This window comes from Stylophora pistillata, chromosome 12 (assembly GCF_964205215.1).
Source record: "Stylophora pistillata chromosome 12, jaStyPist1.2, whole genome shotgun sequence".
Classification (NCBI taxonomy): Eukaryota; Metazoa; Cnidaria; class Anthozoa; order Scleractinia; family Pocilloporidae; genus Stylophora; species Stylophora pistillata.
Genome location: NC_142530.1, coordinates 4,815,001 through 4,841,848, shown reverse-complemented (window position 1 = coordinate 4,841,848; position 26,848 = coordinate 4,815,001). Strand labels below are relative to the sequence as shown.

The 26,848-nt window shown below is 40.6% G+C and overlaps 2 protein-coding genes and 2 pseudogenes across 4 annotated transcripts in view; 1 reads left to right on the top strand and 3 right to left on the bottom strand.

Moving 5' to 3' along the window:
- The window catches only part of LOC148718486 (uncharacterized), a 153,811-nt gene that overhangs the window by 85,176 nt on the left and 41,787 nt on the right, over positions 1–26,848 (top strand). For both annotated transcript variants that reach the window (XM_088741008.1, XM_088741009.1), the window contains one exon: positions 4,691–4,711. In XM_088741008.1, the coding sequence (XP_088597134.1) occupies positions 4,691–4,711 (21 nt within the window). The remainder of the gene's footprint in view (positions 1–4,690; positions 4,712–26,848) is intronic.
- LOC148718492 (uncharacterized) lies at positions 7,952–9,953 on the bottom strand (annotated as a pseudogene).
- Positions 21,893–24,680, bottom strand: LOC148718491 (uncharacterized). The gene has a single exon (XM_088741737.1). The coding sequence runs from the start codon at positions 24,678–24,680 to the stop codon at positions 21,900–21,902; it is 2,781 nt and encodes a 926-aa protein (XP_088597863.1). The 3' UTR covers positions 21,893–21,899.
- The window catches only part of LOC148718490 (uncharacterized), a 6,199-nt pseudogene continuing 4,084 nt past the window's right edge, over positions 24,734–26,848 (bottom strand). Inside the window, exons 5-6 of the transcript XR_015994108.1 lie at positions 26,694–26,848; positions 24,734–26,515 (exon numbers count right to left, since the gene is read on the bottom strand). The exon at positions 26,694–26,848 is cut by the window's right edge and continues 120 nt beyond it. The product of XR_015994108.1 is annotated as an uncharacterized LOC148718490 (transcript). The remainder of the gene's footprint in view (positions 26,516–26,693) is intronic.

Below are 26,848 nucleotides of genomic sequence, written 5' to 3'. Positions count from 1 at the left end.
TTGTTCTAGAGGGATAAGTAGTTATCAATGATCTAGCCGACCACATGTATCTCCATTTCATGTACTTTTGATTTTATTGGTCAGAGTGTGATAGCAGTGATTTCCGTTTTAAATAAGCGCGTACTCTATGTAGTACAGCAAGAGAAATTTTAAACAATTGAAACTAGTGAGTTTGTTCATTTTTCGCCAACACACGAAACAAAGATCTCTCCAATTGTCATTTTCCACTCTTAAAATGAGTAACAAAACTGCTAGAGAAGCTACTTATTTGGTCGTCATCGTTTTGGTGTTGCTATGTAAGGATAAAGGGAAAGATGCTTTTAGTTGTACACGTTGAAAACGGGTGTGGTGATGAAGCGTAGGTTAGCCATCCTACCGAACCCCCTTCCTCCTTGCATGCATAGTCTCCTTATTTTTTATACACAAATGAGTTTATATGAAAATCATACATGTTAAATGCGGATTAATTAAAAGGAGAGGGAGTTTATAAACACTCGTGAATTTGAAATGTGCGAGATGACTCCGCATATTCTGTTAAACTTTAACGTCCTTTTTACGCAAGATCTGCATCCTTCCAATTGGTGAACAGTGTTATTGAAGGCTGTTATGTGTACGAGTGTTCCCACCAAACCAGCTGGGGAATAAAATTTCTTTTCATACCTTATCGTGATTCCTTTTTTCTCATCTCTTCAGAGATGATGGAGGAACCGGAAGGTAACTATCTGTGGTAATAGGTGATGGTCATCACAGAAATCTCCATTATCACCAGCCGCGCACTAAACGAAAAACAAAAGTATGGATCATTTCATTTAGAAAGATAGCGTAGTTACCAGAGAACTGTTTTTAAAAAGACCATCCATTTTAACTGATGTATTGAAAGCCTTATCTTATCTAACGCTTGGAAAATATCTGGAACGTCTTGGCGCTCTATTTCCCCAATGGGAAAAATGTTAAAGTTGCACAGCAGAACTATTATATGCTTAAACCTTGTACCCCACGGGTGAGGCAACCTCCCATGTGCACTTAAAAGTAGCTACGCTTATTTGAATGCCCTGGTATTTTTAATCAGAGATTCTAACAACTCGAAAACAATGAAAGCGCTTGTTTCACTTTCCCCAATCTCTCATTTCTCCGACGGCTGATCGGGTTTAAAGAGACTTTGTAAACCATCCAAGGTTTTTACCCAATAGAGAATAAACCTGCTGTAAAACATTTGTATTTAACGTTCCGTTGTTAAATAGCTATTGACTCCCAAGATATCTGTTTGATTACCATGAAAAAGCGTTATCATTATTCAATTGTTCACTCGCGCGGCAACAAAGTCAAACAAAGTCCGTTGACCGATGGACGGCCGATCGTAAAACCTTTTAAAAGTCGTTGATCGATCGACGGCCGATCGTGTTTGAAAAAAACTTGAAATGAATCCATGGCCTACAACTAGAAGACGAGTGCAACAAGTGAATAGTAAAAAAACGCTTCTTCAGGCGTAAATCATGCAAATATATCGGGAGTGAAGGCTATTTAACAACGCAAATGTTAAAATAAAAATATAGGGATTCTTTGAAATGTTCAGCGATAATCCACTTCAAGACATGTCATGATTAATTTATGGTAAACGTTCATTTCTTTGAGAGATACAATAAAAGGGAAAACTGAGCTATTTCCAGAATCCTTCTTCTTTGCAAACATAAGCAATCATTCAGGTTTTATCATGCACGAGTATACTCTCAGCAAAATCAGTTCGGGATTGAGATGATTTATATCTTACTCACAGTTTCTCCAACCTTCCTTGAAATAAATTTATGATCTATTACGCAGTCCTCTCTCTTGGTATAGCTTTACAAACAGTCCGTCATCACTCCCGACAACAGCAACTACTCCAACTACGGGACCAGGTTCTTATATTTATTTACAAAGCTTTTCCAGAACTAACCAGAAGCTTACAACATAACTATTTTAGTTTGATCCTATTACATCATACAGTACTGTGCAAAAGTAATGCAAAGAACAACTTACAACTCTTAAGTTATAACTATTATTCTCCGCAATTTCATTGTTGTTCTTCACCGAAATTTAACCCTTGCGTCAATGCATGTTTGGGGCTTGCGTTGTTGATAACCGCACCTTAACTGATATGATGTCAAGATGCAGCCCATTGTGAAAGGTATTCCAGCGAAATTTCCTTGTTTTCTTGCTTGCAAATAGAGTACTCCTCTATTACCTGCAGGGTATGTTGCGCGACAGCATCAGAAATATTAATTAATGCAACTCCTAACAAAACGGTTATTTACGGGTCTAGATCGGTCTGTATGAAAACAAAACTGTGTCCCTTGTCACGAGAATGGCATGAGGCTTAGCTGAATAAAGTAAGATAAAATTCGAATTCAGCTGAAATACAGGTGGAGCGTATATTTACGGCTTACTTACTAATGATTTTAGTTACTTCTAACAACTATTCTGTCCGTAACTCTATTATTATAGACTATTCAAAATTTCATGTACTTAGTGACTTATGATAATGGAAGATATGATATGGGATAACTGACTCAACCCACAAACCGCTCTCTTACTGTACCTATTGTTTGCATATCGTCCTTATGCATAACCTATATTCTGTTATGAGTGTCTTTCCTATGTGTGATATGCAGTCAGGAATTTAAAATCTATTTGTTTTCTCTACAAACGTTTTTTTATTTTAATTTAGATTATTTAAACTTTGGTTTTCAAGTCCATTATACGAGAGATTACGCATTCAAGAGTTAGCGAATTAAAATACGCTCAGTGACTTGAATTCCTCAGATCCTTTTTAACTCGTGAATTGCGCACATGCGCGAGTTATAGATATTATGTGAAGATTAGCACTCGTCCACTCACTTGATTGATCGATTCCTGTAATCTTATTCTCGATTTGAGGCTTTTTAGTGTATTTAATAGCTTTTGGCGAGTAATAAATAAACGAGTGCGACCTTTGTTGCTAAGAATAATGCTGGGGTTGAAAAAGAAGCCAATGATAATCTTAAAAGAGGCCAAATTATACATTTTTCATCCGTGAATTAAAGTTTGACCAATCTCCGATTACACTTTTGTCTCTTGCAGCATATATTTCATATATGGCGTCAATGCTTCTGTTTTTGAGTGTATATCTGTAGGAAAATGATTATTGTGTCCGAAAACAAAAAAACCAAGACAAAGAAAGAAATTTAAGCGATAGGTTGCGTATGTGTGCAAATAGGTACGCGGGTCATATTTCAAAAGGACTATGCAAATGTGTCCCTGAGCGAAGAGATCTCAAGTTTTATGGAATCTGTCAGTAGGAAGCAAGACGAAAATGACCAAGAAATATTTCGAGACGACAGTTTTATTCAGTTCTTGATTTGCTGTTATAAGCGAAAAACGCACGAATTTCTTACGTGTACAAAGCCCGCGCGGTAAAATACATCATGCTTAGGTTGTTGTTCACTTGAATTAATGGCCAGAAAATTGCGTAGCGTTATGTTGAAAATTCTGAAAAACTACGAAGATCTTCTATCACACTATACTTTTTGAACACATTTTTACTCTAACATAATATTCACCGGGCTATGGAATCGTCATATTGTCGCTAGGCCCTGCTTGAAGTCCGTAAGTTCGGTTTCCAATTTACGTCCACAATTCGCATGGCTTAAGAGAGAATCGTACTGTGGTTGACTCGAGAGGTTATTCTGTCACCTTTAAAACCTTGATATCCATTATTTTCCATGGAGAGTATTCTGTAGCTACTTTATATTCTGAGTTCAACAAGGTCTAAATCAATCGCAAAAAAAACGAAAACTCTGACTGGAAAATTTTGAAGGTCGGCTGAGCGGATGCCATATTTTCAAATTTCATCATTTAGTATGAACGCACAGAATGATGCCCCTCTAGTACCCCATAAAGCCATCAAAATATATGTGTAAACGACGTATTCTGATTGTTTTATTGATTTCCAAACTATAGAGGAACTTTGAGGAGAAAATTCTGCTTAATAGGGGAAAAATCCTGCTTAGGTAGAGGGAAAAGCGTTCTCGCGCGAGCTAATCGCGCGGCTCGGGCGGTTACGGGTGGTTAGGCAAAACGACAAAGTTACTTTCGCGCTGCAGATTTGATCCAACCACTCCTTCGTAACAGGGAAAGTTACTATGATTGTGGTAGTAACACAAGGCCATCTACGGCGTGACTCACTAGACAGGATAGCCATAAAAAGGAGGCAACCTTTTGATAATCTTATGCTTATATGCTTATCCTTATGTTCGAGTGTCCCATCAGCGCATGTAAGCTTTTATAGGCTTATCCCTACGCTTATATTGCAATTAAATGCCTAGCTGAACGTTGCAACAATAGTTTTTTGATAAACAAAACGGCGCTCTTTTGAACTTTTTTTCCACAAACGTTTTGGTAAAATCTTGGAACAGTGATGACCTTACACTAACTCCTACTCAGACCATATTTTCTGTCTGAGGCCTAATTTAATTTCACATTAGACTCCTCAAAACGCTCATTTACCCGAGTCCAACACTTCTTAGAACGATTCATACCTTAGCGGTATGGAAACCAAACGTCAATTTCTATTCACGACACGTAAATTACATTGGCTTATCCAATTCACGAGTTGGCTCACAGAGCCTTTGATTCCTACTCGATCATAATTCTTAATTTTTTCTTCTGTTTTCAGAGTGGAGAAGAAAAGTAGAAGGTAACTATTTGTGGTATTAAATCATAGAAATCTTCATTTAATATAATGTTACAAGTAACACAAGTAAGGCTCTACTTAGTTTTTATTGGTATTTGATAAATTGAATGAACTTGATCATCACACCAACAACGCACACACACATACCCACTAACAAATAAAACAAAAACAAAAACAAAAAAAAAACAAAAAAGAAAAACAAACAAACAGGAGGAAGGTAACTATCTGCGTAAGTGAATAGTGGAAGTTTTCATTACCACAATATTTAAAGAGTTTAACACTAAATCTTTAAATGACTATCAATTTCTTCCCCTTTAAACGTGGTATACATCCGTTAAATGAGCTTACACGCGACAATTCAGCTCTCTTGTTATCATATCTGATAATTAACTATCAGATATTGAATGAACTTGATTATCATACCAACAGCACACATACACACCCACAAACAAAGAAATTATAATATTCCTAGAAGCCACTAAGGTCAATTTCTCGAACAACACACCGTCACCCTCCGAACTCCCGCTCTTTTTCACATACACGCACACTTTCTCGGTCACCTGACCACTGCGTATATTCCCGGATGTCCACAGGACACCACATCTTCCTCTTTCTCCGTTCATAAACTCTGACATAAATTTCAACAAAATAGCATGAAAAATGTCAACAATGTCAGATCGGGTAAATAGAAAACTGTAAGTACAATACGATCAAAGTCAGTGTCACTTGAAAACCATAACCACCATCAGGTGGTGACATAGTCACTGAGTCTCTCATGAGGTCAGGTGACTCTCCCTGATCTCCTTAGGAACAGCTGTGGCTGGATAGGGCTCTGGTCCTCCACTGGCCATGCACTGGCTACCATCTCTGGGCTGGATGTGAGTCCTTGTCCACACCCTTGTTTACATGGTACTTCTGCAGGTTCTGCAGGGCTCGGTCTCTTTGGCTCTGTAGCTGGTGTACAAACTCCTTGACATGCTGAATTTTTCGCTTGTATTGCATGCCTTGAGGTGACTTAAACTGGACTTGATCCCCTTGACGTGCTATCACCTGGTGTGGCTCTTTTTCGTAATGTGGTGACAATTTATTCTCCTTCCTCTTCTCCAGTAACACAAAATCTCCTTTTTGTATGCATTTCTCTGCTGCCTGATGCCTCTTGTCGGCATGGTCAGCCGCAACTTGCAGAGTTATTAGAGGGAACTGGTTATGAAAGCCGGCGAACTTCAAACGATGGAACTCTTTATGTTGGTTTATGGCATGTCACGTGACCGCGAAGGTGCACAAAATATGGAGATGGCGGCCAGCGAGTAGCCTTGCTTCGAGTTTATTCTTTTTTAATAGAGAGATCCATTTCATGTCAGAGTGGCAATACCAAAGGAAGGAAAGATAGGAAGAAATCTCGGGAACAGGTTACCGATGCCAAGTTGCCATGCCAAAAAAAGTCAAACTGTAAAAATGCTGTGTACTAGCATGACTGCCACAGCCACAGAATTTTGAAATTTCCTGACAAAACAATTTTTTTCCTTTGATCTTTAAGTTTCCTGACCTGTCTCTTACTAGTCACTCGGCTGAATAGAGCAATTATTAAACAAAATGCACCACCCTATTGAAGACAACTACAATTGCAAGGTGAGTCCCTTTTGAGGATGCACATGAGAGGAATTCCAGAATCTAGATATGCTACTGTATTTAAGCGAAAAAGAATTTCCGATTGCTTGTTAGAAATTTCATTGGAATTCTAGGTTTGTCAGGGTCAACACAAAAGTCAAGTTTGTGCAGAGTTAATAGAGGGAACTGGTTATGAAAGCCGGCGAACTTCAGACGATGGAACTCTTTGTGTTGGTTTATGGCATGTCACGTGACCGCGAAGGTGCATAAAATATGAAGATGGCGACCAGCGAGTAGCCTTGCTTCAAGTTTATTCTTTTTTTTACGGATAATCTAGAAATAATCTAATTGAAATATTATCTTAAAAGGATTCACAAGTGATGCCAGGGGTCAACTGCTCCGTCCTTGGCTGCGGATCGAGTAAAAGATCGAAGGGAATAGGAATTTTTAAGCTGCCTGTCGCGAAAGATGAGGCTCATCCAAAATGGCGCAACAACTAGCTCGGAGAAGTAATAAAAGCACACAAAATCGACCAGGATTTCAGGTAGCAGATAAAAAACGACAAAGTACACGCTTGCGAGAAACACTTCAAACCCGAGGACATTGAAATATGTAAGTATCGCTTTCAGTCCAACATGTTAGAAGAAAGCTATTTCCAATTATTATTATGCTTTTTATTTGTTGACAGGTTTAGAAATAATTTAAATGTGGCTGACAGGATCAGTGCACAGGCAGTTGGATTTTTTTTAAATGATAATCTATGACAAATAATCTATGACAAATATCTCCTTACTCAAATTATTCCAAATCATTTGTGGTTATATTCTCAAATCATCCATATTAATAATCAACATTTTGTTACAGGTTTCAGTTCTTCATCAGTTTGGTTACAATAGTAACACAATTAGAATAGAGAGATCCATTTCATGTCAGAGTGGCAATACCAAAGGAAGAAAAGATAGGAAGAAATCTTGGGAACAGGTTACCGATGCCAAGTTGCCATGCCGTAAAAAAGTCAAACTGTAAAAATGCTGTGTACTAGAATGACTGCCACAGGCACAGAATTTTGAAACTTCCTGACAAAAGAAGAATTTTTTTCCCTTGATCATTAATTTTCCTCAATTGTGTCTTGCTAGTCACTCGGCTGAATAGGGAAATTATTAAAAAAATACACCACCCTGTTGAAGACAACTACAATTTCGGGTGAGTCCCTTTTGAGGTTGCACATGAGTGGAATTCCAGAATCTGGCTATGCGAAAAAGAATTTCAGATTGCTTGTAAGAAATTTCAGTGGAATTCTAGGTTTGTCAGGGTCAACAAAAAAGTCAAGTTTGTGTGACTAAAACTAGAAACCTCGTTAGGGAGGTTTGAGTTTTTTTGCCATATGTACTTCTATAAATATCATCCATACCTCTCCCACAGAAGGAATTTTTCTTAAGACCCCCTCCCAACACTCTGGAAATTGCAATTAAGGTTCATACATTTCCTTGAAGTTTTTGGCCTTTGAGATCCCCCCATCCCTAATAATTTTCAACCCTTTCTTTAACCGGAGAATAGACATTTTCTGGAACTACACAATGCCAATTAGGTTGAAGCCTTGCTTCTGCAGTCGTACAAATGTAAGATGAAAGAAAGCATAGGGAGTGTTTTTTTAATATGAAATTGAAAAGAACATTGGCACGCCATCCACAAATGCCAGTATTAAATAACAGACCACTTTTTCACAATCAAACAGTGATTACTGGGATAAAATGTTTATAGAATTAAATAATTCATAAGTAGTTTTTCATAATCCTCCAAATTCCATTCAAAAAAGCTATGATTGTATTTACAAGAAGTTCCACATTCACATGAGAAAGTTTTACTTTGGCATTGTCGCATTGTTTGAAACTAAACATTAGAAACTAGGTTCTTTTAAATAATGTTGTAAAACAACTTTGCTATTTGTTGTCCACAAAAGTAAATTAAATATAAATGGAGAGCTTTAACTTTGCTTCCCTTGTTCATTTTCCTAGCAACTCCGACTAATGTCCTTGCGAAGAGGCTTCCCCTTTGTTTGCTTCATTTTGATCTTGTTTTTTCTCAATCAAATCCTTTGTGAAGGAGAATGAGCGTACCCGTACATACAAAGTAATAATGCCATGCAATACATCCTTGATCATTTATGATCAATCCATAGCTAGAAAGAACATCACTATCACTAGTAGCTTTGAGAGTTATTGTAACAGTTTCAATTCCTTGTGAAGCCACTTTCTGAGCTAGCTGGCGGAGATAGTGTTCTGCCACTACAAAAATCTTCCGAGCTGGCTCTCTAATTGACCATAGCCCACCACGGTTCAAACTTGAAATCAGATTTTCCTTTGAATCATTGATACAGTCAAGTTTGCCAGCCTTTAGTATTGCCATAGCTTTCTGGCTCTCCAAAGTACCGGTTCTTGCATGTTTCTTGTACAAATTATGCAGCACATAACCTCCTAGGTATTGTAAGCCAGCCCTTTCCCTCTCAGATAATACTATAGTGGTGGGATAATTGTCACTAGAGTTCTTGCTTCTCTTACAGTATGCAATGAGGCAGTTGGCAACTTAAGTTCACAATAATGTGGCAGCATTCTGTGACAGTCCAGTGAAAAACTGTGTAGACTTTACAGGAACTGTTGCATAATATTTCATTCTTTAAAAACCTATCATACAATGATTTTATACTAGTGAATTCGAAACTTCCCTCCTCTGGCTGTTGAAAAGAATACTTGCTTAGCTTATCCCTCAAGCTTTCTGTAAATATTTCAGTTTCATTTATTTTCCTGATTGCGGAGGCCACGACTTCAGCAAGTATGCTGAGACTTAAAGGCTGAATAGATCCTTCGTGAAGACTGCTGTGTTTCAAACTTCTGTGTCGTTCTAAACCTCCTTTGGTTTTACACTTTTTCCCACAGTCTTTGCAGATAATTTCATTTTGCTGGACCTACAACAAACAAAGAAAAATTACGATTCGTGCAACATATTGCAACAACTAGCTAAAATTCGATGTGATACTCTGAACTCAGAGCTGTTTCCAGCAAGTACTTCTTATATTAAACGAGACATTCAGTGTAAAACATATTCTTAGCTTCTACAGAAACACTGATCAGTCATTGAAGGTAGGACATGCATATCAAAGTAAAATTTTTGGGTGTAAAATTTTTTTCAGGTAACTCGAGTAACTTGCCATACCACAAATATATATATCCGAGCGAACGGTAGAATATAAAGATAAGATTAGACACGTAAATTAGCACAATTGGAACTTACATTGTTAACTGTTGCTAAAAACTGCTGTTTGACTATTTCATCACCTTCTAAAATGTCTAAAATAACTTCGAAATCGTCTCCCCATAGCAAGAGATCGTCTACTCCATCCGCCATCTTGTTTTGCATGTGTGCACCTTCGCGATCACATGACTTGTACTTTCAACCTCAGAGGGCTCCTATCGTTCTTATCGTTTGAAGTTCGCCGGCTTTCATTACCAGTTCCCTCTATTAACTCTGGTGTCTGCAATGCAAAGGGTCCGCGGAGTTACAGTTTCAGAACGAGGCTATCGGGTCAACGTTTCTCGAGAAACACCAGAAACACTCCATGTCTGACCATATAACTCTGGAATCTGCGTATTTTTCTGCCTAGAAAAAGGTTAAAATTCTTAGTCCTGGCATCACGAAACGAAGATTGAAAGAATGGCTGTCATTTCGGAAAGGAACGGCAAAATTTTGTCGCGTTTTTTCATGACTACGGTTGTTTTTCCTTTGTCGGCCTTTTTAAGGTTTAACTCAGAGTCACGTTTCAAGGCCCTCAGCGCCTTGTGTTCGGCTGGAAGCAAATTATCTTTTCGCTTTGTAATTTCTGAAAGATCACTTTTTACCCTCTTCTAAATAGCTTTCAAGGGCTACTGATTTTTCTGTTGGTGGTATCCATCTAGATTTGACGTGGCAGGGATGAGTATTTTTGTCCTCCCCTCGGAACATGTAAATCAGACGTATTCTCCTTGCGAACTGATCAAAGTCACACAATAGTTGTTGTCTGATCTGTTTTTGTTTTGTAGCGGGTGTTGAAAGGAATTTGAGCCCTTTTGCCAGTAAATTAATCTGGTCGTTTGTAAGTTCTTTATTTGAGAGGTTTTTTATGTGCGTTTTCTTCTCCTCTAGTTTGATAGTTGAACTTCTTTGGCAAGACCGCGGTTTCGATCCTAATCTTGTGGATCTCGTCAGTTGCCGATTCACTGAATAGACTGTTGCACCGTACGCAATACAATGTCTAACCATGACGAGAACACGCTGTATCCTTGGGAAAATGCATAAAAATGCCTCCAAACGTGGCCGTGTGCTTCGATTTTACTTGAAAGTTTTACCTGTGTGACCCGAAAGCCTCGTTTCGAAACTTCAAAGTCCTCTGAGCTCTCGTACAGTGGGCGTAAATGCGATAAGGGCTATTGACACTTCTGAGGGTTGAGGGTGAGATTCTTCTAATCGCTGCCAGACTTTATGAAGATGCCTGTCATGCTTCTCATTATTCTTGCCATGCACTATCAAGTCATCGGCAATGTTCTGAATCCCACCGATATCAGAGACCACTTGTCTTATTATCTGCTGATACTTCTCAGGTGCTGAGTTTACGCCGAAACTCAACCTCTTGTATCTGAATAACCCATCATGTGTGGCAAATGTGGTTATATTATGGAGTCCTCATCTAGTTCAATCTGATAGAATCCCAGACAAATATCCAATTTTGAAAACACTGCACTGCCATTGAGATTTCCCAACACCTCGTCCACCGTCGGGATGGGTATCCTTTCACGAATGATAGCTGCATTTCCCTTCCTCATATCTACGCACAACCGGATATCCCCTGATGCCTTTGGCGTAATCACCACAGGACTAACCTATGACGTCGGCCCATTTACTCGCTCCACTATATCCTTAGCAATGAGGTCTTCAACTTTCGCAGTTACTTTCTCTCCCCGTGCAAATGGGACACGCCTTGGTTTCTGAGCCACTGGTGTCACCTTTGAGTCGATGTGTAGTTTCAGTTTGTAATCTTTCAGCTTGCCGACGCCAACAAACACTGTTGGATACTTAGCCTGAAGAACTAGGGCTAAGTTCTCGCCAACGACATTGCACTCCACAAATTGACTGCTGACGCTCGAACTAGTACAAAGCAGACTCAGAGCTTGTGAGGTTTCGTGGCCCAGCAGACACCTTCCACTCTTAGTGACTACCAAGTGCGAACCTATCCTCTTATCACCTACCGAGATCTCAACTTTAACGTGGCCAATCACTTCCAACTGTCTCCCGCCATACGCATACAACAGCTTGTCGCAGTCCTCCATCTTCGCGTTAAGGCCTTGGGCCTTAAGTTCTTCATATTCTTCCATTCCTATGAGGTTACGTACTGACCCTGAATCAATGAGTACTCTTGTTGTAATGCCATTAATATTCAATTCCAGCACTGGTTCTTTGAGACGGGATACATTGCATGTTTCTCCTTGATTCTCGGTAACTGCAAATGGAAAAGCACAGTTCTCCTCGCTGTCAGATGCGCTCTGATCGCCCACGAAGTCAGCATTGTAAGACTGGCGTCTATCAGAATCCCTGCTTCGCTGATCCGGTTTACCTCCAGTTGCATAATTACCACTCTGTGCCTTACAACACAAAGCAAAATGACCATACCTCCCACAATTTGCACATTTCTCTCCTTTTGCTGGACAACTCCTAGCAATGGGCAGATCCCCCTCTCTTCCACAATTGTAGCACTTTCTGGGTTTATCATCTCTTTGTCCTTGTCTCGTCTTGATTGCATTGACGGTGTCTCCTTCATTACCACTGGGTTTACAGTCATGTTTGTTGCTTGTCTCCCAGCCGCTTCCCAAGCACGAGCTTTATCTAAAGCTTCTTCCAGTGTAATATTCCTGTGTTCCAACAATGTCCTCTTTAGCTCAAAATCCGTTAACAACTCAATCAGCTGATCCCTCAAGTTGTCGTTCAAACTCGTTCCAAAATTGCAATTCCTAGCTTGTTTTCTTAGGCGTACCATAAACTGGTCAGCGGTCTCTCCCTCCTGCAGTGACAGCTGGCGAAAAACATGGCGCTCGTAAGGAATATTCTCCTCGACGCGAAAGTAGAAATCCAGCTTGCGAATAGCGACCTTACAAGCGTTATCACCCTCGCTGGGATAAGACCAGGATCTTGAAAGTCTTCGAATATGTCTTGCACTTCCATACCGGCGAAATGTAAAAGTTGAGACGTCTTCTTACGAGCATTGTCCATGCCCTTTCCTTCGGCATAATATTCGAACGCGCGCTTCTATTTACGCCATTTGTCCGCGACTTGCGGAGCTAGTCCGGATAAATCCAATGGTGGTAAGTGCTTCTCACTTATATTTGGACCATCCTCGTCACCAATGTAATATTCCTAGAATCCACTAAGGTCAATAACTTGAACAACACACCGTCACCTTTCGAACTCCCGCTCTTTTTCACATACACGAACACTCTGTCGGTCACCTGACCACTGCGTATAGCCCCGGTTGTCCACAGGACACCACACAAACAATTGCCGTCGCTGAAATACTCATTTTATCACTGTAGATGTACAGATTATTTAGGAGCGTTCGATTCCTTAAATTACGTACATATACATATTGAATGCATATCCCTACGTACATGAAGTTAATTTTTGTGATAGACGCTAAGGAAATATAAAATCGATGAGGTGACTCTGTTGACTATGTACACTAGAAACTAGCTGATTGTTAGTTATTTTATTTTCGGACCAGTCAAACTTTAGTTTCAAAGTCCAGCTTACGTGAATTTACCACGGATTAGTCAGTATCACATTCAAATGATACTTAAAATACGCTGAGTCGCTGAGTGTCTTAAGTCCCTTAGGCTTTTTGAAGAGGGAGAGGTGAAGTGGTCGAAGTGACTCACCCAGACCCCTCTGTCATTGTGTACATAGCGTCCCTTAGGTTCATAGATACTCACTGAGCCAAAATGGACAACTTTGCTCCACAGACTCGGCTGACTATTAATTCCTTTCCTTTACACCTGGCCAGTCTGCATTCTTTCGATAAGTTTATAAGCGATAAGTTAAATTTCAAAGTGAGTGCACGGATTTGAAGAAGCAAGTAACATTGCGTGGCAATTAAGACAGGTCCAATATATCCTGTGATCAAGAGAAATTTTTCTTGCAAGAAGTGGTCACTTGAACTAGGTTCATCTTTAACGTACGCAGATCCGTTAGAAGCGTTGCCTTCTTCTTAATGTTTCCAGGCAATTCGAGCGTGCGGGAACTGTATATATTTTCAAGCTGTAGTTTTAGCTTTGTGCCACAGATATTTTTGTGTCTTCCTTCAGAGGTAATTTGACCTTTTTATGGCCATATAAAGTCTCTCAACCTTACATCGAATAGTGCTTTCGATATGGTTAGTCTATAGCAACTCCTTGTTACTTAAGAGAGAGAATAAGAGGAAAATATTTTACCTTCCCGAGATCAAATGAACACAAAGATAATAGGCTGTGACAGGAGCCATTATTTGGAGCGTTCGATTCCCAGGGTGAGCCTATCTTAAGGCATTTTCACTGAACGCTTTATTCTTTAGACTATCTTTTTGCGGGAAATAGGCTACTCCAGCTCACATAGTCACGAGTCAAGTTATAAATTAATTACTCGCTAATCGTGATTGGTCGAAGGGCTTCCGTGGGGAACCCATTTCGCACTCTTAGTATTTAATTTATCACACAAATTTCATTGCTCGAGCCTTTGTCGTGTTGCAGCTCAAGGAAAAGCTTGGTGTTGCTTCCTGGTTTTACTGTACTTTGTACCTTTTGTGAACGGCAAAGATTAATTAGAGTGGGTTTCAAGTGACCCACGTCTACCCTTTCCCCCCGCCGTCTTTTATGCGCAGGTTTCTTACGTCTGATGCGTGTTCAGGAATTTGAAATAGGTGAAGCGAGTATGTTGAGGAAATCTTTAATACATGTCTTTGTATGCATGTTCGGAATGTTGCACATGATGTTTTGGTGATAGAAATTTAGCCAGGTTTTTTTTTTCTCTTGTGCACGGGAGGTTTCTGTAAAATCAGTAGATTAGTGACGATTTTCGCTTCGTTTTGAAGCGTTACTGTAGCTTTGAAGGTTTCTGATGTATGGTTGCTGTTTATTTTTGTACTGGTTGCCAGAGAAAGGAAGTCAAACTAAAAAGCAACTACAGATTTTTTTAAATATTGAATAACATTTAAGAGTTTTACGAAATTTTAACTTAACATTCGTAGGACATTCAATACTTCTTATAGATCTTTTAGTGATGTCTGGCTGACCGTTATTTTGAATATTGGATTCTTCGCGACTTTAAATAAAAAGAGGGGTTGCTTCCCAGACTCCCTGGGACAACGCACTGGCGCCAAAACTATAAAACGCTAAGTGCAAATCAGGTGAGATGATTTATCATCATTTAACCTCGCTATCAAATGTTATATTTGAAGTTTTCTTTTTCGAATGAATGTCGATGAAAGCTATTGGCTATTATATCAATCCATTTTTATGCGTTAAATCAGGCTGTGCTTTGCCATTACGTTTGGCATCGATGTAGTTAGCTTAGTCCCTCCAAAAATGTGACCAAAATTGAACTAAACTTTTCATCGTTTAGTTCACAATCAATTATTATCGGTACGGTACCTCAAAAGGTAAACGGTCGTTTCGCCAACGTGTCAGTTTGTCAACGTCAGTTCGCCATCATATGAGGTCGATTCGCCAACTTCTAAAGTCAGTTCGCCAACGTCCAAAATAATTATAATTGCAAATGACCATGGGATTAAAATTTTAGTTTTTATGTGTTCACGAGTGTTCGTAGGTTAATATCGTTTGAAATTGTTCGTTTCACTCTCCCCAATCTCTCATTTCCTCGACGGCTGATGGTGTTTTAAAAAAAAAAGGAACTTTGAACACCATGAAAGGCTTTTACCCAGTAGAGTCAGTATAAACCTACTGTAAAACATTTTTATTTAACGTTCAATAGTTAATAAATAGCTATTGGCTCCCAAGATATCCGTTGATTACCCGTGGAAAAGCGTTATCATTATTCACTTGTTCACACGCATGGCAACAAGTCAAACAAAGTCCGTTGACCAATCGACGGCCGATCGTAAAGCCTTTAAAAGTCATTGATCGATCGACGGCCGATCATGTTTGAAATGAACTCGAAAACCATCCACGGCTTATACCCAGAAGACTACTGCAACAAGTGAATAATACACAATGCTTCTTCATGCGTAATCAAGCAAATATGTTGGGAGTCAATGGCTGTTTAACAACGCAAATATTAAATAAAAATATAGGGCTTCTTTGAAATGTTCAGCAATACTCGGCAATATCAGTAGGGGATTGCGATGATTGATATCTTACTCAGAGTTTTCTCCAAACCTCCTTGAAATTTATGATCTTGCACGCACTCCTCTCTCTTGGTAAAGCTTTCCAAACAGTCGGTCACTCCCGACAACAAGAACTACTCCAAGTACACGACCAAGTTCTCATATATATTTACAAACGCTTTTCCGGAACATACCAGAAGCTTACAATATAACTATTTTAATTTGATCCTATTACATCATACAATACTGTGCAAAAGTAATGAAAAGGATAATCTCCTAATATCGCGGTTGTCGCGATATCTCGGCGATATTTGAGCGATATTTTTTAGTATGGAGAGAGAGAGTGCATGGTAATGAAACGTAGTAGATATGATTATAGTTTTCTTGTTATTTTTATTTTTTATCTCTTTTCCGGAAGCAGTGAGTCTCCTTTTTGTTAGTACACAAATGACTGTATATGAAAAATATACATGTTAAATGCGGATTAATTAAGAAATGAAAATGAGAGGGAGTTTATAAACACTCGAAATAATTATTCCGGTGAAAAGTAATTCATTAATCTCGAAACATCAGCGTTTTAACGCTTTGCGGTGGCCAATTTGCAATTTCAATTTAGTTGATCTTACCAAATTACCCAAGAGTGTTATTCATTTTAAAGGTCTCGCCCACTGTCAATTTTCTACCATTAAAATGACTATTAAAACAGTCAATGAAGCTTCTTATATGCTCGTCGTCGTTTAAGTGTTAATATTTAAGGAAAAAGGGAGACAATGCTTACAGAACCCCTCCCTATTTACAAGCATAGCCTTCTTATAGTTTATACGCGAATAACTATATTTGAAAATCATATATGAGAAATGCAGATTAATTGAAAAATGAATATGAAGGAGTTTTTTTACACTGGTAAATTTGAAAGGAAGACATTTATCCGTGGATCCTGCTAAACATTAACGTCCTTTTTACGTAAGGTCTGAATACTTCCAATTGCAATTGGCTAATCAGTGGTAATGCAGGCTCTTCTGATTTGAGGTGTTCCCATTAATTTAAACTAGCGGTGAACTGTATTTCCTATAATGCTTTATCGTAATTTCTCCTTTTTTCTTCTTTTCTATTTAATCATATCTATTACCACTATTTGTGGTAATAGATATAGTCATCATAGAAATTTTTATCACACAATTTTAGAAGCCGCGAACCAAGGGAAAACCAACAGTATGGATGATTTTGTTTTGAAAGATGACATAGCTAATAGCAATCTATTTGTAAGACGACCATCTCCATTTTATGTACTTTTGAACTTATGGTTTAGAGAGTGATCTGATTGGCGTTCACGGTGAATATGAGCATTCATTATCGGGGTTAAGCGAGCGTGAAAATCGACTACAACTGAAAGAACTCATTCCTGAGTACAGCAAATCAACATACATGTCCAGTACACCCAAACTGTTGCGATTCGTCTACGGTCGTAGACGAATCGTCACACCGGGAATCAAATCGTACGTTAACATACCGGAAGTTGAGGGGTGAGAGCAAATTTATGAATGAATTTTAGTGGCATGGTGAGAGAGTAAATGACAACTTGAACCTATTACGTTCTGGAAGCGTGAAAAGGCCGGAGGTCCATTTTCAGGATATTAAATACAGTGCAAGGGCAGAAAATGTACACGAATCGACACGATTCGCACTCATCAACTCGATTCGGTTTTTGTTGAGTCGATCCGTCTCACCGGAAGCCGATTCGTAAAAGGAGACAATACAAACTTAAGCGTTAAATTAAGGTATTCAATGTTGCCGAATGCACACAATTCGCACGGGTCGACTCGACTCGCCATAAGTAAAGTCGATCCGTCTCATCGGAAGTCGATTTGTAGAAGAAGGCAACACACACTTAAGCGTTCACAATTCGCACGGGTCGACTCGACGCGCCTTTTAGTTTAGTCGAAGTCATCGAAGATCCTTCAGTACATTACATTAAGCTTTAGATTAGGGCATTAAATTTAGACAAATCTACACAATTTGCAAGGGGCGACTTGACTCGTCTTTAGTAAGGTCGATCCGTCTCATCGGAAATCTATTCGTAGAAGAACACAATACACACTTGACAAGGCTGTGATTTTAGGACGTTTCTATCAATCGATTTTCCTGCGCATATCACTTGGTGCAACAGTTTCTTAAGAAACCCATCCCCTTCATTCCTTAGACCAGTTTGTCTGTTGTCTTTGTTTAATTGGGTTAAGGATTGCCCATCTTGTGAAATTTTAATGGGTGGGCCTCTTCTATACCGGTGTTTGGTCATTTTACCAATATATAGCCAAGGTGTGATAGATATAACAAGGTCGCGGATGGTGATTTTTGTTTTGTCAATGAACGCTATGAATTTTGTCCTCGGATCTCCCTTTATCGTAAAATGTATTAGTCATTATCCATAATTGACGTTGCTGTCAACTTTTATTCGCATAAATAATACACGCTTGGACAGGGGAGGATATACTGTTTTTGAGTACTTTAGTGTTTTTTTAATTAAAAACACCTGGTGGAGGCTTATGCTTAGAAAATATTACGCATTCTTCTGATATGATACAATGATGTTACAGGGAAAGAACGATCTAGAAAAATTTTACTTACATGAACAGTTCCTTGCTTGCATTGTCCTAACTGGCTACTTATTTGAGCTAAAAGCATTTTAGTACGAATAATTACGTTCCAAAAATCGGCATTTTCAAATAGAAATCCTTTTTGCTTTGAAATGAACACTGACATCGTTAAGTGGCAGAAATAGGTTTGGAAGCCATAGAATTGAAAGCCTATATCTGCATCCGAACTTGACCACATTCTGTCAATTTTTTTCTTACGGAACGATACCCAGAAAAAAAATTAAGAATAGAACGACCAAAGAACAATCTCCAGCTCTTACACAACAGTTCGCGGCGATACTTAACCGAGAAGAAATACGCACTCTAGATGTTCACAGACAATGAGTATGAAAAAACAAGAATGGTACAGCTGCTATTTGTGAGTCGCCTGTTCACGTGCACGTGCTTACGGTGGCCCATAGGAGACATGACACATTTTTTTTTATCGCACGATAAATGGAGATTATTGCGCGATAAATGATAATTTATCGCGCGATAAATGGAAATTATCGCGCGATAAATGGAGATTATCGCGCGATAAATGGAAATTATCGCGCGATAAATGGAAATTATCGCGCGATAAATGGAAACTATTGCGCGATTAATAGAAATTATCGCGCGATAATTTTTATTATCATCGAACGAAAACCCCAGGAGGCACGACTAGGTTTCGGCGTTGTAGCAGAAGATGATTGGGAGTGAGCGGCTCTAAATCACTGGGATCGTCACTGGAAGGACAAATAGGACGACTGTTCAAGATTGATGTGACTTCAGCAAAGACTGTACGCAACGTCTCCAAACTAACCAGCGCACCCTGACTACCGAGAACAGCCTTCATAGCTTTCCTGACACTTCTAATGAGCCTTTCCCAAACTCCTGACATGAGGCTTGCGGTAGGAGGCTGAAAACGCCACTCTGGTAGTTTACAGCTGTACCATTCTACTTCACGAGAATGTAACTCACTCTTGATGCGTTCTTCGTTCAGATTTTGAACCGACAGACGAAGTTCCTTCTGAGCACCAGTAAAATTTGTACCATTATCCGACCATATCTCCTTTGGGCAACCACGAACCGAGATGAATCGAACCAAGGTTTGGATGAAAGTGTACGTTTCCAGTGAACTGACATCTTCAATATGTACTGCTCGGCTATTGAAGCACACGAATATGCAGCCATACACTTTCACTGCACTGCGACCTCGCTTCACGTAAAACGGTCCGAAAAAATCCAGACCTGTGAAAGTGAACGGAGGCTGGTAAGGTACTAACCTCTCCTTGGGAAGATCAGCCATAACTTGTTGAAGAGGAGGCGAGTTACGTCTGCGGCAGCTCACACAACTGCCTACAACGCGGCGCACGAGGGCTCTTCACCTCATGATCCAGGAACGCTGACGGATTACGGATAATACATGTTCGCAGCCTGCATGACCTAGTACATGGTGGTAGTAGCGAACTATTAAGACGGAAACGTGATGGGATTTTGGAAGGATCATTGGGTGTACGGCCTCGAAGGCGATTGGTGCGCGATGAATCCTACCTCCCACGTGTATAACATCATCAATCAAGATTGGACTGAGATTAGCTAACTTGCTGTGACGTTTCACTTGTCTGCCTTCTTTCAGACACAAGTACTCCTCAGGCAAATGTTGTCGCTGAACTAAACGCACAATTTCTCGACTTGATTGCTGCAATTCTACCAGCTTGAGTGTACTTGACTTAGGATACTCTGGAGTTTCATTTCGAACTCTCTTTACGAAACGAAGCACCCATGACATTACTCTCAGTAGGTGGGACCACCATGAGAGTAATGGTGTCAATCTGCGGCGCATGTGAGACGAACATAACGTTTGGTGACTTCCGTAATTCCACGTCGTCATCTTGAATATCCTTTACTAACACACTTGGCCACGGAAATTCAGGTTCCCAAAGGAATTTTGGACCTAACCACCAGCGACATTCAGCGTGAAAATATTGAGCACTAACACCTCGTGAACCTTCATCAGCAAGGTTTAGGACACCGGGAATATGGTACCACTGCTCTGGAAGACTTGTTTCAAGGATTTCCTTGACACGGTTGGCGACAAAGGTTTGAAAACGCCTTGTTTCGTTATTGATATACTGTAAAGATGTCATTGAGTCGGACCAGTAAAAGGTTTGATCTATTGGTAGATCGAGTTCCTTCAATATTGTCTTGCTCAGACGGGCTGCTAGTACTGCGGCTTGTAGTTCTCTAATGGTAGCATTGCGGGTTTTTCCCATGGCAAAGGAACAATGAATCAGTCCTTCCTTATTGACGAAACGCAAATATGAAACTGCTGCGTAACCGCGTCTGGATGCGTCGGCAAAGTTATGAAGCTGGACGGTCGATGTGTTGTCAAATGACTGAGTCTTGTAACACCTTGGGATATCAATGGCAACAACATGTGGTAGTTCAGCCAGCCAACGTTGCCATTGAGAGAGGTACGGTTCCGGAATTTGCCGATCCCAAGGGAGTTTTCTCTCCAGAGTTCCTGCAGCAGAAGCTTGGCGGAAAACACAAAGTGTGAAAGGAATCCTAGTGGATCAAACAAAGAACTTACGATCGAAAGCACCCCTCGCTTGGTGGACGGTTTTTCCGCCTGAACAGCTTTAAACTTGAAAGTGTCAGACTGTGCAGCCCAGTACACACCTAATGCTCGCTCTAATGGTAACTGATCTAGATCTAAGTCTAGTAGTGGATTTGCTCTCAGCTCTGACGGGATAGATTGCAATACCTCTCGACTATTGCTCGCAAACTTTGTGAGCCGGAAACCTCCTTTCCTTAGCAAATTAGTTAGGTCAGTTGTCAGATGAACAGCCTGTGCTGTGGTTAGAACGGACTTTAACACATCGTCAACATAGAAGTTTCTACGAATCGTTCTGATGGCTTCAGGCGAGTATCCTCCTTCATTGTCTTGTGCAGTCATACTTACAGCTTTGTTGGCGCAACAGGGCGAGGATTTTGCACCGAAAATGTGGACCAGCATCTTGTAATCTTCTGGTGGGTCGTTGATGCTACTAGGCCACCACAGGAATCTCAGCGCATCAGTATCGCTTTGCGTCACATTGGTCTGGTAGAACATACCTTCTATATCCGCGGAAAAGGCAACCTCTTCTTCACGGAAGCGGATTAGGACCCCAGTAAGGTCATTTGTAAGACAAGGCCCTTGCAATAGCTGATCATTTAAAGACATTTCGTTGAACTTTGCGGCGGCATCAAACACTACCCTCACTTTCCCTGGCGTGTTAGGGTTTGTTACAGGATGATGCGGAATGTACCACGTGATATTACTGACTGCAGCAGCTTCTTCTTGGCTCAGTTTTCTAGCGTCTCCTCTATTTACGCACTCCTGAATCACATTTCTGTATTTAACCTCCAGCTCAGGGTCGCCAAGGAAGCGCTTCTTCAAGTACTGTAATCTTGTTTCGGCTAGAGGTCGGTTGTAAGGAAGTACAGGATTGTCATCTCTCCACAGAAGGCCCATCTGGTAATGGCCATCTAGCAGGCTGATTGAGTTGTCAATGAGCTTTAGAGCTCTTTAATCTTCCACAAATAATGGTTTGGTTTCAGGCCTTGTGGCACCGTAGGACTCAATCTTCCAGAAATGCTCGAGCTGGTTGTTTAGGGAAAGATCTTCACCACCGATGAGGTTAACTTGTCCTTGGCTATGGGACTGTAGGTTTGAGGAGCCACCTAGTATGCTCCAACCAAGACACGACTTAATGGCGAGTGGTTCATTACGGTTTCCCTTTCTTACATCAAGAGGTACGAAGACTTCTTGGATGTTGGTACCGAGTAGGATAGAAATCTTCTTTCTTTCCACCTCTGGGAAAGGCACTTCCTGTAGATGTGGCCATTGTTCTACAGATCTCGACAACTTTGTGTGTTTCAAGGGAATGGTAAGATCCTTTACAGCCCATGCAGAATTCACGGCAATCACATGGTCACTCTGGCTATCCAATGATGCAATTTTACACTTAACCTTCATCCCTTTCTCTTCGACATCAGCACTGTTCACTGTCGTGAGAGAGAGCTTGCTTGGTGTTCCTTCAATGTTTAACAACTTCACAAGAGAAGGGTTAACCATGGCTATGTCAGACCCTGAGTCAATAAGACCATAGATCGTGATTTGACGGCCGCCATTGCTTATTACCTTCACTGGAATGACTTGAAGTAGTACTTCTGAGGAATCAACGGCTGTGCCGACTGAACGTGTCGAAGTATTGAATGATGAACCTTGGTCAGGCAACGAGTCCCGATTGACCTCATCGTTTTGGTTCACAGTTCCCTGCCTAACCTCTTCCTTAGGCTCAACAAGATGTAACAACGTGTGATGTGCCCTTACACAGCCTTCCACTTTACACCTAATGGCTGACTTGCAATTCTTTGAGTAGTGTAGAGACGAACTGATACAATTGAAACATATGTTGTGCTGCTTAATGAAGTGGTTTCGTTCCTTAGGAGATTTGGATTTAAATGTCTCACACCGGTATAGGCGGTGGGGCTGATGACACATTGGACAAGACTCATCCTTTACTGCTGTCATGTTGACATAACAGGGGGATTTAGGCATCAAAGGCGGCTTTACTCTAGGCTTGATTCTGGTAACTGCATTCTCAGGACTTCTATCACTGAAGAAAGGATGATTCAAGACAAACGCTCGCTCCTTAAGGAAATCCACCACATCTTTGAAGGTTGGCATTACATGACCCTCACTCTCTAGGCGCTTTAAACGTTCAGCAAATTTGGCTTGCATCCACTTAGGAAGTCGCATGATGACCTTCTCAAGGTTGTCTGTATTCATTTCATTCAAATATCCCATCGACTCTAGGGTATCATAACTAACTTGAGCCATATCTGCATATCGCTGCAAGCTGTCCCTCTCATTAGGTTGTATAACAGGTCCCTTTGTGAGGGATTCCAAAGATGCTCTCACCACTTTGAATGGCTGACCAAAACGATCCTCCAATGTCCTGAGCGCCTTTGATAAACCAACTGGTAATGGCTCATACCGTAGAACGGCGAGGAGCGCCGGTCCCTCCAGGAATTGTAATAGGCGGGTCATTTTGACAGCATCATCAAGTGGCTTTGCATCGACCAGTTGTTTGAACCTCTGACGAAAGGCGGGATATTGTTGTGGCGAGCCATCAAACTTCTGGACTCGTACATGAGGGAGATCATGGGAAGCGCTTCTCCTCTCCATTGAGGACATAATCGCTGCAAGGCTTTCATTCGCAGTTGCACCAGACACATTAGGCGTGACTGAAGAGGACGTACTGATAGCGGTCACAGGAGTCAATGGTTGTGATTTAGGTTCATTTTGACAATCACCTCTGATGGGTTTGGACACATTACTCTCACCAGTGACTGGCTTAAGTTCTATTCTTGGAACCGGAAGTGGATCACTAAAGCAGATTCCCCCAGAAGCATGTATGGAGGTAGTGGCTGCGGGGTTTTCTACCGCTGGTGTAGATGTGAGAGGCAGGTTGCTGACTGACACAGGCGCAGGAGTAAGGCTAATAGAAATCACTGAAAGGAAAGAGGCGATTGGCACTTCCGGAGGTAGCATCAGATTGTTCTTTGGTTGAAATTCTTCAACTTTCGGAGACCATTTAATACCTTCTTGTTCATTGGTCAGTTCAGATATTTCTTGTTCTGCCAGAAAGACCTCAAGTTTGGCTAGTTCTGCCTGATCCCTTGCGGCCACAACCTCCTTTTCAGCTTCCAATTTGGTTAGTTCCAGTCTATGTTGGAGTTCCAATTGAGTTCGTTTTATTTCCATCTCGACCCTTTTCACCTCCAGCTCAACTGTCCTTCTGCTTCTCTCTTCAGCTTGTTGCTGCATTAATGCTGCCTTTGCTGCTTGGATTTTAGCTTCGCGCGCTTTCGAACTAGATAGACTTAATCTTGAGGAATAGCTTTTTCTGGATTTCACAGATTCCGGTTGGGAATTTTCCCTTTTCTCCTTTAATTCTTCAGTCACTCGAGCATTGTAGAATTCGGAGGCGTCAATAACAAATTGTTCAATGTTTTCATTGTAAGCTTGTACCCTTACGCGTTGAGTGTCACGGTCTTTCAAAACACTCTGATATTTTTCACAGGAAGTGTCAAGCAAATCATCATATTTATCACAGCATGCACAGTATTTCTCCCGTGCGGTATTAAGTTGAGTTTGTTGAGTCCGTACCTCAACAATGTTTCCAAAATCTTTAAGACTTTCATCTAGCGTTTTACACACCTCTGTAATTGACGACAAATGTCCTCGGCGAGATCTATCCAGCGACTCTAACCTTTCATGGAGAATTCCACGTTCCGACATGACACAAATATTGAACGACGGCGGTTTCTTTCGATGAATCGGCGATTCTCCAGTTACATGTCACATACAGCGTAAATAAGCACAAATTCCACGGCAAGAAGCGATGACAACCATGTGGTTTTTACAACAATGTCCGGTTCGGACACATATAGCGGCGTTGATGGCGAATAACAACAGAACGGCTCATTAACCCAACGAATTTAATGACGGCGAAGAATTCCAGTGTTTACAAAACCATCCGGTCGCCCTTTCATCATAAATTACGAGGCTCAGGGAGCCGTAAAAACCACATGATGAAAGGCGGAAAAGGAAAGAAAAGAAAACAGTTTTTACGTACCTAACTCATTCACAAGCGCTTTTCCACGTGCGTAAAGGGGCTCAATAAAGAAAAATAAAAATACTACTGAAGGATTGTGGTCTACTGACATGCAAAAAAAATAAGGAACGGAAAGGACTAACATAAAACCTTGTTGAGGAATAGCCTCAACATTCAGTAAGTACTATATAAATTATTTTTATAATAAATGCAATAAGCATCGAAATGCCAATTCCTCTCAAATCTAAAAGCTATAACTGGAACGGTAACACGAAAAATACCCTAAAGCTTCCTTTAATTATAACTTCGTTTACTTTACTGAATAAGTACAGCGAGTAATACTGATATTAATAACGCAATTTCCTCTGAATAAAAGTGAAACATCCTTTAAACAACTCGCTTTGTAATAATCACACCAGTTAGGGTAAACTGTGTAAAATTAGCCCTATTTAGGATTGCCAAGTATTCCGAGATGCACAGCAATGACGTAGTTCTCGTGTGCAGATTTAACTGCGAGTTCAAACGTAGTCAATGTCCCAATACTCTGAGGACAGTATGTTGTTCCATTCCTCTCGGAACAATGGAAAGGATGGATGGATATGTGGCAGGGAGATCCAGCACTGCTCCGCAGGTGTGTGCGACTGGTCGCCTTTCCGCACCTTCCAGGTTGTTGAAATTGATGGTGATCTTTTCAACGCACACCATATTAGAGCCAGTACAAAATCTCAAGAACTTTGTTAATTTCTCATCTTCCATTCCCCGAACAAAGCGTTTCAAATAGGATAAGGCTTCCTCCTGTGCTCTGGTCTCCGGGTTTGCTTCGAAAAGTGATATGATCTTCTTGTTGGTTGGCTGGCCCCGTACGAAGATTTCCAGAAGGCAATCTGGAGATGAAAACTGGCGGTGTAGCGGTGACAACGGTGTGCTCCAGCTGTCTACAATATATCTCGGAGTTTGAATGAACTCTTTGTGGGCAATCTCTAATACGACATCTTTGACTTGTTTCACTTTGGGAACAGTCTTACAGTCAAAGCGTTCCAGAACATCTAACCATTCGTTTTCTTGTTCTTCCTCCAGCTTCCCATTCGGGGAGAGGTTAACCAGTTCTCTTTCGTTACCACTGAGGTATGCCAGGAACGATTCAAGCAAAATATCTTCTTTTAAAGCTTCTTCGCCAAAGAGACAGGCTATTGTAAAGGCTCTTCCCAGTTTAATTGAAAAAAAAACAATTTTTTGATACCCTTTCACAATTATTCTGGCTATGGCCTCCCACTCAGCAACTTGAAAGTCGTGCCTGATGGCTGGAACTCTCTCATCTTCGCCAATAGTGCACGAGTCATAAGAAGAGTTCCAAAACGCAGATAGTGCATCAAGGAAAACGCCGCTATTATCCAGTCCGTCCTCTTCTTTTCCGAAAGAATTGATCATGACCACGTTAAGAGTGGTGTCCACGACAGCTTTGTCTTTGAAAAGATTTATCATATCCTTCATAACTTGCACTCTCCTTATCTTTACGATCCTGAAAAGAAAAATTTTCATATGTTACATCAAGTAAAGGACGTGTTGGTTTGAGCGGAAGATTTGAATGTGTCAAAAATAGGTGTCACGAGTTTTCCTTCTTTAAACAGAGACAAATTCTCTATTAAAAATTAAGTTCACCCAAACACGTCCAGTGTGTGTACCAATGAGAGACTTACTTGCAATGTGATTCTGAGTTGCTTTGCTGCTCTTCCTCAGTGGAATTGTCACCGACTATGATAACGTCATCAGTGGGCACATCAACAGTGGGCATCACCACCTGGGTATCGGTTTGGCTGTTCCCCTCTAGCTCATAGTCTTCATCTCTGTCTTT

What these genes read in the sequence shown, in the direction of transcription:
- LOC148718491 (XM_088741737.1), bottom strand. Translation starts at nt 24,680, where the DNA reads ATGTCGGAACGTGGAATTCTCCATGAAAGGTTAGAGTCGCTGGATAGA.